Source organism: Salvelinus sp. IW2-2015, unplaced genomic scaffold (assembly GCF_002910315.2).
Source record: "Salvelinus sp. IW2-2015 unplaced genomic scaffold, ASM291031v2 Un_scaffold4478, whole genome shotgun sequence".
In the NCBI taxonomy this organism is placed as follows: Eukaryota; Metazoa; Chordata; class Actinopteri; order Salmoniformes; family Salmonidae; genus Salvelinus; species Salvelinus sp. IW2-2015.
The window spans coordinates 3,589-15,904 of NW_019945748.1; the positions used below are offsets into that span (position 1 = coordinate 3,589).

At 41.9% G+C, this 12,316-nt stretch overlaps 1 protein-coding gene across 1 annotated transcript in view; it reads left to right on the forward strand.

The window, feature by feature from the left end:
• Positions 1-317: 317 nt before the first annotated feature.
• Positions 318-12,316, forward strand: part of LOC112077355 (paired box protein Pax-2) — a 15,153-nt gene continuing 3,154 nt past the window's right edge. Inside the window, 7 exon segments of the mRNA XM_070441662.1 lie at positions 318-950; positions 2,500-2,665; positions 3,558-3,755; positions 9,428-9,443; positions 9,445-9,509; positions 10,274-10,359; positions 10,362-10,394. Coding sequence (XP_070297763.1) covers positions 908-950; positions 2,500-2,665; positions 3,558-3,755; positions 9,428-9,443; positions 9,445-9,509; positions 10,274-10,359; positions 10,362-10,394 — 607 coding nt within the window. The 5' untranslated portion in view covers positions 318-907.

The window sequence follows — 12,316 nt, forward strand, 5'->3', positions numbered from 1 at the left end:
CAGTATGTTCACCCAAATGTTAGTCTATTCCTGTCTCAGTCCGTTATTCATCTAATAAGATAAACTCTAGATATTGATAAAGTCAAAAATGGCTTTCATTTACCCCTCGTCCCGATCTAATGTCTGGAAACTCTGATCTTAAAACTCCGAGTCAATTCCTTGTTTATTTCCCCTCCCCTTTCGGTGTGTCAGACCCTGAGACCTCCTCGTTTGGGCTCCAGGTTTTTGCGTTGGCGAATCACAAAGTGTTGGAATCTATTGCCTTTGTCTGACAACTCATCCATAAGCAAAGGGGTGCGCGGAGGGGAGGGGGGGCAGGCAGCTTGCTTTTAGAAACGCACACACGGTGAGGGGCTTCATTCTCAACCCAAAGATTCAGGCTAACGCATCCACCCCATTTTAGAGTCCAGGAAAAGGGGAAGGTACCAGGGCACCAGACTCCCCACAGTGTCCATGTTTCTTCTGTCATGTCTATGCGTATCTGAGCGTACTACCCACCGCAACCAACCAGCAAATCAAGGCCGGAACTAGGATCTATCTATTTACCACAGGACTGTCAGGAACGGTTTTAGACGTAAAGGTTTGTCCTATTCGTCATCATGTTCTGAGAAAAATCATCTCATCATTCCAGGTTTTGAAAATCCAACTCAAACTGAAAAACATTTCCACGTTGATGAACCAAGCGTCGGTCATGTTCTGCACCTGACCAGCAGTAGCCTCTATTCTCGGCACGGACTGTTACCACGACGGCAACTTTTACAAGAAGTTAAACCCTCTCAGTGACTGAGTGGAGGGAAAAGCGAAATCTTTAATCGAATAAAGTTTTTCCGTTTCTTCCCATTTTTATCTGCATTACAAAGGCGAAACGGCGACTTCCATTGATTACCCGTCTTTCCTTTGCTATCCGATGGATATTCACTGCAAAGTAGACCCGTTCTCAGCGATGCACCGTAAGTAGATAATGAGTTTTTCCAGATATTGRTGTGTTTGCAACGAAAASTGAGCCTGTAAAAACYGATAATGATTAGAAATGGGCCAATAGCCTAGCGAATATGATCGTTGACAGCGATGCACTCATTTCACTGACAACGCAACATCGTCTGCATGTTGGTGCATATCACAACCGACAACAAAAAACACTCCAGCGTTTTCATGTAGCCTGAATTACAGCGGCATTGGGAACAAGCAAATCCAGTGAAGTTCGATGGGAATGTTAATATTTGGAAGACACATTTTAAACTATTTTTTAAACTGAAAATATTGTGTTTATAATARGTGCTTACRGGCGCACGTACATCTATTATATTATTTTGTTTGTATTTTTCTCAATTGTGCATAATAAACTCCTAAAAAGGCCTACGTTTTGTGTAGCGRTACCAAATTAGGACAAAATAGAAGGACAAAACACGTCACATTGGAATTAGTAAACCTGTCACCAGGTTAATACGAGTCATTGACAGGTCCGTGCCAATTTATTAGGCCAATATTCTAATAGGCACCAATTTATTGATTGACCAAATAACACTTAAACAATATACACATTAAAATAAACATTATCTTAATTTAATATAATATTGTTACAAATTTACTTGACATGATATTGAAAGGCCTATTGTTGTTGTGCAGGTGAAATAATGGATGGAGGTAGATGTTGTTTTGCTCATGCTTGTGAATAATTTACCCCCCCTTTTTTCTTCATTTACAAAATAATATGTAATATGAGTAATCAAAGCGCTTAATTATTTATAATTACGGAGAAAAGAAAATGAAAGAGCGTGTAACTCTATAGCCAGGCCGAGCCGTGGGCCAGAGTTGAAAAGATATCCGCCTTGTATTAAACGATAAAGACGAGAGATGATACGTATTATTACTGCAGAGTTAACATTTTATAAAATAGAATCGGTCTAATTAAAGTATGAAGAATATTCCAACTATAATATATAGACCATTTATGCTAATGATGCATTTGTTTATAAATTGTTAATTACCACATTTTGAGGGGGGATTGTAAAATTACAGCATTGCTATTGAACTGGATAGCCTACAGGAAACTCTAGCCTGATATTCAATGAGCAGCAATATTGACAACCAGCTATTCACGTACAAATATGTTATAGCAGCTAATGGTAGGCTATAATATATACTATCTGCTAAAAGTTATAGCCACGTGACCTTGCCACGCACCTCTTCAGAGTAGCCTACATAAAACATTCAACAACAACAAAAAAGACATGAATTGATGACGTCCCTGCGTAACAGAATAATATAGTCCCCAACCCACAACCACATGTCCATCTTAAAATACACACTTGGATATTGGACCATTAAAATCATATTCAAGACCGGATGCTTAGATATGATTTGTCTAAAATGTTCAAGTTGAACCGTTCTAATGCCATACAATGCGTTGTAGCTGAGGTGATACTATAACCTACAGAATCTCCCACACCCCTGTATTTAATGTTATGGTTCTCTGTGCTGTTGTTGTCTCCCATATAGGGCACGGCGGTGTGAACCAGCTGGGCGGGGTGTTTGTCAACGGCAGACCCCTACCTGACGTGGTGAGGACAAGAATCGTAGAACTCGCCCACCAAGGAGTGAGACCCTGTGACATTTCGAGACAACTACGGGTCAGCCACGGATGTGTCAGCAAAATACTGGGCAGGTAAGGCGGTGAAAAAACATACCAATCATGAGACAGAAAGACGCACTCTTAAAAAAAAAAAAAATGCACCTGTCCTGCAACTCTTATCCCTACATATTGACAGATCCCAAATAAAASAGATTCGACCAAAATATAACAAAACATGGCTAAAAAAAAAGAGTGGAAACACATCAATATATTAGACACACATAATGAGGATATAGGAAACAATATCTGACTTAATCCTAGCCATCACGAGGAGCGGTGCTGTGTCTGTACACAGCTAAACTGCTATCCCCGTAATTTAGGCRATATCAGATTACAACTGAATTGTATTGGGTTCGTGTCCGTACGACATTTGAATGTTTTTAAAATATTTTTCAGCTATCAAAAGGATTTTAAAAGGTATTTGTTTTATGCACTTGGAATGTTTGTCTAAATTAGTTAAATAGCAACACTTGGTAGCATGTCATTTGAAATTAATTGCATGTTTTCTTAATATTTTCTTAGTCTTTTTGGCACAGACAATAAAGTTGGACACCATTGTAATGGGTTGTAGCCGGATGGAATAGCTAAATTATTTGATCATAAGTCTTCGCTGTTATTTTTTGGATCCTACAAAACGATTTTAAGTCACTCCACCACACAGAGTTAGAGTATAGCCTAGGCTATAAAGTATATATATATATACAGTTAGCCTCAGACGACAATGTGCACATTGTGGAGGTGTTTGCGGGTTGAATGCGCTGTAGACGCAACACAGTATTTTGGGGGCATAAGGTGCATAACATTCGAACACATCCACAAATCTAATGATAATTTAAATCAACTCTAGCCAAGAAAACGAAGAATTGTCCATCCAACAGATAGCCTAGATGTTTCATGATCGATACGTTGTTGATTATTGTTGCAGATACTACGAGACCGGCAGTATAAAGCCAGGAGTTATTGGTGGGTCCAAACCAAAAGTGGCGACTCCAAAGGTTGTGGATAAAATAGCGGACTACAAGCGCCAGAATCCGACCATGTTCGCGTGGGAAATCAGAGACAGACTGTTAGCTGAGGGCGTCTGTGACAACGACACGGTTCCAAGCGTCTCGTCCATTAACAGGTAAACACWATTTCWTTATTAATAATTACATAACCAATAAGCCTATTCCTTTGAATGAAAACGTAAAATAGTATTATGTCACCYTCAAACATCTGGAAAATATATAAAATCATAAAATTGGGAAACATCCTTGCAAATTTCATCAAGAAAATTTACAAATACACAATAATAGCAGCAGTGCTTTCGTCTGTCCATGTTTAGGCCTCAACGCCTGGCCTACATTTGATTTTTTTCAGAAGACTGACTTTATTATATACTGTATCATTTACTTCCATTGGCTGTTATATGGGGAGAACTCTTTATGACTATTTAACAGTATTTCTAAAGAATCTTCAAAGTCGTGATGAACTCTCAAGGTATTTTTTTATCAATGTATATTTTCCATCTATGAACTGCACTGCAGAATAAAAGGAGCCTATAAGCTCAGAGTTTTGACAAACTTTTTTCCATCGGGGTGGTCTCGACGGTGCAATTCATATTTCAGTCCAAACTCCCCCAGCAATCAGCAGTATATCTTAGGACGAAGTGAATCTGTCTGGATGAAAATCGATCACTAGGGCAAGCCGGTGACCGATCCGCGTGGCACCGAAAGCCGAGCAATTGTTCAATAGCATCACATCTAATGTGCTGTATTGGACATTTTCTTTACAGTTTAGACCTTATAGCTGGTTTGGTTTGAAGCTTTGTGGAGTCGTGTGGTCTATTTAAAAGGAGTACCTGTTTTTTTTTTTTTTTTTTTTTTTAAATGAACCTTTATTTATATTAGGCAAGTCAGTTAAGAACACATTCTTATTTTCAATGACGGCCTAGGAACAGTGGGTTAACTTCTTGTTCAGGGGCACCTGTATGTATATACATCGTATATTTTTCTCCGATTTGCCTTTGGAAATGCAGTTGCATTTTTGTCTTATTTCACATATCGCCTGTTAGAGTTTGTTAAAAAATGGGATTGTTATCTGCCAAAGCATTAGACCTATATTAGTGTATTTGTCCAACCAGTCAAACAAAGAGTGGGAGTGTATTTTCCACTAAAAACACGTGTTAGAATTCATTATACAATGACATTTTATGTAAATAGATATTCTGAAAACTTCCTCAAAACAAATCTAATTTGGAGACGATCCTGCCCGCTGGTTAAGATTGAGGTCAGACGGTGTATTTATGGTTGATATGGAGACTGCATTATAGTAACCACGTACGTATAGCCTTCACTTCTGTAAAGTAAAAGGAAACATAATGATCACAAAGAGGACTTTGAGTGCATGGTGAAACAAGACCATAGGGAGTGTAAGAGAGATCGCAGAGAGTTAGAGAGAGAGAGAGAGAGAGAGAGAGGAGAGAGAGAGAGAGAGAGAGAGAAATAGCTTGTGGAGAGAGGGGAGGGAGAGAAGAGGTAGAGAAATGGACCCCCTACCGCGCCAGAGATCCTTGGTGATGAACTTTCGTTAAGAGGCAGTGTTCCATAGAGGCCAGCAGCAGCATCACACTTTAATGAGCTGACTGCAGAAAGAGCCTGGACAGACAGCCCCACACAACACATCTTTTTAAATAGAGAAAGAGCAGAAGAAAAATTCATTTCATGCTTCGTGGTTGCTTAAAAAGGCCCATTTAAGCAGTCTCAGACCACATGTATGTGATAGATTCAAAATGTACATTCATATCATTAAAAGACCCACCTATAAAGATTTCAATTAGAATAAAATTCAATCTCGCTTAGCTATTTTTGAACTGAAAACTCCCTACGTGTCTTTGTTTATTATGGGGGGTGGGGGGAGTATTACAATGTGAATTAAACTAAATGTGATTCTATTAACCAAAGATGAAACCTACTTTGAATTTATTTTAATTTCATAATGCTGAATATGTTCTTGTGAAGTGAAGAACCTTTAAGTGGGTCAATGTTAAATTTAAATTATTTTACACTTTACTCTATCACACACACACGTACACACACGTACACACACGTACCACACACACAACAAACACACCACACACACACACACACACACACACACACACACCACACACACACACACACACACACCACACACACACACACACACACACACACACACACCACACACACACACACACACACACACACACACACACACACACACACACACACACACGCATGTTCTCAAACACACATGATTCTAACTCAAATCGGTCCAATTCAATATTTTGACTGAATTGTTGGATAGTAGTTGTATGAAATATCTGTATAACCCTGCTTCCTTGAGACCAGAAAAGGGCTGTTCTACAGTGGAAGGTGCAATGCTAACATTGCCATCAGTAGACTATATGTCTAGGATTATGACTCAATAACAGTTACAAACACCCTACACGTTCCCAATAAGTGTTTTCTAAAACGGTCTTCAAAACATCGGTTGATGCTCCATCCAGTACACAATAGACCAGGGCAGTAACTTCACATTGGCCAGTATAGCACTTTCTCTTTAAACACGGTGAATCACATGGAGAATTGGCTACACTAACCAAGCTTAGACAAAGGGAAGGACTGGGACTACTGACCGCTACTCTAAAAGGGTTTTTATGGCCAAACAAAAGTGACCCCAGGACTGTTGACATAAGAGGATCTAGGTTTAAACACTGTTCCCCTGTATGCATTATTAACTGTTACAGAGATCCTGTTGTAGTTGGTGTCTGGCTGGACTGGGTTTGGGCCACCGCGCCACAGGAGAAATTACCCACAACAAGTATCGCCGCTAGCCGCTACCAGAATAAAAAAGGTCTTCAATGGCGTTCAATAATATTGATTAAAAAGTAAAGCAATTTTAATATTTCTTCAGGGGATTTTCAGCAACAGCTAAGTCATTAATTCATTCCTTCAAATTGCTTATTCGATATCAAAGAACATGTATTCCAAATAAAGTCTTTTGATTTATATTGCACACAGAAGTCAGGGGGTCAAATAACTGTTATGGAGTGAAGTGAAAAAAAAATGTAAAAAAATATTGATATGTGATGTCTGGGAAGGCTAGTCATTGTATTGTAGCTTTCCCTAAGGAGAGGTCTGACAGTAGTGGGTTCTTCACTCCTTGAACCTCACAACAATATCAATATCACAGCCATCTTAACAATATAGAGCTGAATATCTTAGTCCTTTGTGTCAAAGTCAACAACATAAATATTAGATTTTGAGGGGTTTCAATTAAAAATCCTGACGGGTCTACCGGTGCATCAGTCTAAAGTAACAAATAAAAACAAATACCCATCAAAATCCATCAGTTTAAAGCTAGAGATGTCTTTATTTGTTTTGCATGGGCTGAGTCTCAATCCACCACATCCACCCGTGTCGGCCTTCCGCATCTGCGGTTGTTGTGGCCGAGCGACAGCGGTGTTTGTCAGACCATGAGACATCCCCCGCAAAAATCGGTCTTCTCACAAATAAGTCCGTAGCGTCCGAACGGTTTAGCCTAAAAAAAAAACGAACATGAACACTTTATGGAAAGACAAGATTCTTACCAACACAATGGTGTTCTCCAGTTTTATGACCTCGTGGGACTCGTCTGAAGGTAACTTGCTACTGGTTATACAAAATGAATGGAGTTTTGGAGATAGCTTTGTGCCAACAAAATAAAAAGGGGTTAAATATGTGTCCACTATTTCCTGAGCTTTCTGATATCTTCTAGATATGGACAGACACTTCAAAACCTTATTCCTTTGCCATTTATGAATGTGTTGTTCAATGTGTTTCTATGACCTATAGTAGTAAAGGCCAAATCCAATATTTTATAATCATTAAAAAATAACCGGTTCTAAAATTCTAAATCAAATAGTGAATTGACGTCCCCCTCCACCCCCAACGGCAAAGACGTTTAGTTAACGTCTAAAATAATGTAGCTAGTGTAAATTGTTCAATTGTTCAGTTTCAGACCAAGCGGTTCAATTTGTAACATAATCTAATAAAATAGAGGTCTTAAATAACAATACTATTATGTTAATAAAATACAAAGAAACGTCAAATTCTCAACAACAGATCTGTGTTAGGATTAGGACACCAAGCAAACGTGAACTGGGATATTATTTATCCTCCAAGTCCTCGCTSCACCTTTAACGCTCCGTCCGTGTTCTAAAACAGGTACACACCATGTCATACATGATAAATAGTTTTAAAGTTTACACATTACAATGACAGCTCTTCCCCACGGTGCCAGTCAGGGTAAAGGAATCTAATGCTGGCGTAAGCTTGTGCAAGGCAATAAGGAAATATTGCTTTCCTGTCACATATAATTTATAGCTTTCTATTTGCATCTGTTTGGGCCTGTGACTAATCCCCAACTTTTTTCTCCCCCCAAAGCCCTCGATCAATAGACCCTCGTCCACACCGGGGTTGGCACTGGGGGGCTGCTGCTGCTGAAGCTACAGAGACCTTAGAGCTGTGGTCAGTCACAAATGGCAACCTAGTCCCTATATAGCGCACTACCCCTGACCATGGCCCGTAGGGATATAGGGCTATGGGTGCCATAGAGCTCGGGTCAAAAGTAGTGCACCATGTAGGGAATAGGGTTGCCATTTGGGACACGGCCCTGGCCAAGCCGAGGGGCAGCAGMCAGAGAGAGAGAGCCCTGGAAAGCTTTACCGTGTGGCAGGGAGAGAGGGAAAGAAGGAGGGAAAAGCCAGAGAAGGAGAGAGAAGGAGAGCTGATTAGCTCAGGCCAGGTAGAACCAGTGAAGCCGATCATTGAGGTGAATTGATGTGATTTCATGCTTTGTTTGCAAGATCACCTCTCAGAGCAAAAGTGCAATGAAGACTTTTCTTCTCTAGATCTCACCTTTTAAAGGTACAGTAGGCTTTCTAACATGTAGGCACTGCTGTTTCTACATCTGGACTTTGGATTGGATCCATTATTATGGTGAGATACTACTGACATCTCACTCAGACACGTAGCACTATGGGTCCTGGTAATAAATAGTTAATTATATAGAGAATATAGTCCAACATCTGTTCTACAACATCCAATCTGTGATTAGAAGAGGTTTAGGTTGCAAAAACAACAAGTTAACCACTGACCATTCTGGCCTTTCATTCACGGCGATGTTCAAAATGATAGCCTCATGCTGTATTGTGTGAAAAGTCAGTCAACTGATTCAAGACCAGGAGGAAGCACTGACGCCATCTCCTCAYTCAACTGATCCAAGAGCAGGAGGAAGCACTGACGCCATCTTGTCAGTCGACTGTTCCAAGAGCAGGAGGAAGCACTGACGCCATCTTGTCAGTCGACTGATCCAAGAGCAGGAGGAAGCACTGACGCCATCTCTTGTCAGTCGACCTGATCAAGAGCAGGAGGAAGCACTGACGCCATCTTCGTCAACTGATCCAAGAGCAGGAGGAAGCACTGACGCCATCTTTCAGTCAACTGATCCAAGAGCAGGAGGAAGCACTGACGCCATCTCCTCAGTCAACTGATCCAAGAGCAGGAGGAAGCACTGACGCCATCTTCTCAGTCAACTGATCCAAGAGCAGGAGGCAGCACTGACGCCATCTTCAGTCAATGATCCAAGAGCAGGGGAGCACTGACGCCATCTCCTCAGTCAACTGAATGTCCAAGAGAACAGGAGGAAGCACTGACGCCATCTCCTCAAGTCAACTGATCCAAGAAACAGGAGGAAGCACTGACAGCATCTTGTTCTTTCCTGTGATCACAGGATAATACGAACAAAGAGTCCAGCAGCCTTTCCACCCGTCTCCAGATGGAACATCCCTGTTCTGCACCGGGCCACACCATGGGTAGACGTATCTAACTCCTAACCTTACACCACCCACATGGTAAGACGTACTAACCCTAACCTTACACAGGCCACCATGGGTAAGACGTATCCTAACGCCTAACCTTACACCAGGCACACGCATGGTAAGACGTATCCAACCTACCCTTACACCATGGCCACACCATGGGTAAGAGTACCATAACCCTAACCCTTACACAGGCCACACCATGGTAAGACGTATCCTGAACCCTAACCTTACACCAGGCCACACCATGGGTAAGACGTATCATAACCCTAACCCTTACACAGGCACACCATGGGTAAGACGTATCATAACCATAACCTTACACCAGGCCACACCATGGTAAGATGTATCCTAACCCTAACCCTTACACCAGGCCACACCATGGGTAAAATGTATCATAACCCTAACCCTTACAACCAGGCCACACCATGGGTAAAATGTATCAAATAACTAGCAGCAGGCACCCATGGTAAATGTATCATAACCCCAACCCATGTTAATCGCCTCGTCTCCATTGAAAAATATATATTTTCTACTCAATTTGAACAACCCTGGTAAAATAATAATATTATATACTATTTAGTAGATGCTTCATCCAAAGCAACTTACAGTTGGCTACTGTGTGATACAGTTAGTTATGGGTGGTCCTGGAATCAAACCCACGATGCAGCAAGTGCCATCCTCTACCAACTAAGCTAACACAGGACACAAAATAGATGGTGAAATAATAATGATAAAATGTGTCTTTATCCCCTCAGTTAACCGAGCCAGGCCTCTCCACCTGTAAACAAGCCCTTCCAACGACCTGTGGGGTCCTACTCCATCAACGGCATCCTGGGTATTCCCGGTCAAACGGCGAGAAGAGGAAACGAGATGAAGGTAAGAGAAAAGGCTTTCTTATTCCTGAAATAGTAATTTGTCCCAAAATGTTTATGTTGTTGTTGTTGTCTGCTATGAAGCACCTTGAATGTTGTCTGACCAGAGCACCTGATGTTGTCTGACTCAGAGGCACCTCGATTTTGTCTGACTCAGAGCACCTCCTCGGATGTTGTCTGACTCAGAGCACACTGCGATGTTGTCCCTGAACTCGAGAGCACCTCCATGTTGTCTGACTCAGAGCACCTCGATGTTGTCTGAACTCAGAGCACCTCGGATGTTGTCTGACTCAGAGCACACTCGATGTGTTGTCTGACTCAGAGCACGTGATGTGGTCTGAACTCAGAGCCCTTGATGTTGTCTGACTCAGAGGCACCTGAATGTTCGAGGTCTGACTCAGAGCACCTGCAGATGTTTGTCTGAGCCAGAGCACCTGAGTTGTTCTGACTCAGAGCACCTTGATGTTGGTCTGACTCAGAGCAAACCTCGAGTGTTTGTCTGACTCAGAGCAACCATCGATGTGGTCTGACTCAGAGCACCTCGATGTTGTCTGACTCAGAGCACCTTGATGTTGTATGCATGACTCAGAGACCTTCGATGTTTGTCCTGCACTCAGAGCACCTCGATGTTGTCTGACTCAGAGCACCTCGATGTTGTCTGACTCAGAGCACCTCGATGTTGTCTGACTCAGAGCACCTCGATGTTGTGACTGACTCAGGAGCACCTCGATGTTGTCTGACTCAGAGCACCTCGATGAGTTGATGTGTTCTAATAGACGGATTTACTTCAGATCAGAAACGGATCGGAGCATTTCTAGTCAAAATAGAAAATACTGAATAGTATGCTTACCAGTCTTCAATAACATCCTACACAACTAGCTAGTGTAACAGCAATCAGACACTCTGAATGTGTATTGCCAGAGCAAAGCAGATGGTACAGGAAAACCAAAAGGCTAAATGTACCATGATAATGGTGTTCTAGTGGTGTCACGAAAGAAGAGGAAGAGGCTGTTGATTTGAAGACATGACTCCACTGTGTGTCTGTGCGCAATTAATCTTTGTTGAAGTGATTAAGAGGGGCTTAGATAATTACATGTCAAAGATGATAGCCAACACCCAGGTCACTCAAGAAACCAAACGTCCTGACACCCCGAGTGTAGGGAACACGTTTAACACCAGCTAGCACTCATTTCCTCACCTGTCTCTTCTCTCTCTCGTCTCGCTTTCTCTCCTCTGCTCCTCTCTCGTATCATTCTCTCTCTCTCTTCTCCTCCCTTCTCTCTCTCTCTCTTCTTCTCTGCTCGTTCTCTCTGCTCTCTCTTCTCTCTCGCTCTCTCTCATCTCTCTCTCTCTCTCTTCTCTCCTCTTCTCTCTCTCTCTTCTCTCTTGCTCATCCTCCCTCTTTTCTCTCTCTCCTCTCCCCCTTCTCTCTTTCTTTCCCCTCTGTTTTTCTCTCTCCCTATCTCGCTCCTCTCTTCCCTCTTGTTCTCTCTCTCACTCTTCTCCTCTCCTCCTCTGTCTCTCTACACTTGTTCTCCCCTCCCTATCTCCTCTCCCCTCTCTCTGCTTACCCCTCTTTTTCTTCTTTTATTCTGTGCTCAAGAGAGTAGGGCTAGTCGTGGATATAAGAAGCCGGGGGCAATATAGATTATTGGAGTCGTGTAGAGCAACGATGCTTTTCTAATGTCAACTACATAAGGCACTGGTGAGAATAAGTGGGCAAGGACCATTAATCAACAGGCCTACCCCGACTGTTTAGGAAACATGTACACACGTATGGAAGGAGCTGGTGTCGGGAGGGGGAACTGGGGAGGGGAATGGACGTGAGACTTAATTAAGCTGACCACCTCAAGTAAGGACGTAACTTAATGAGGTCGTACCGGAAAAACGATGATTGGCGGCAGTAGGTTTGCACATAGCGTTTTT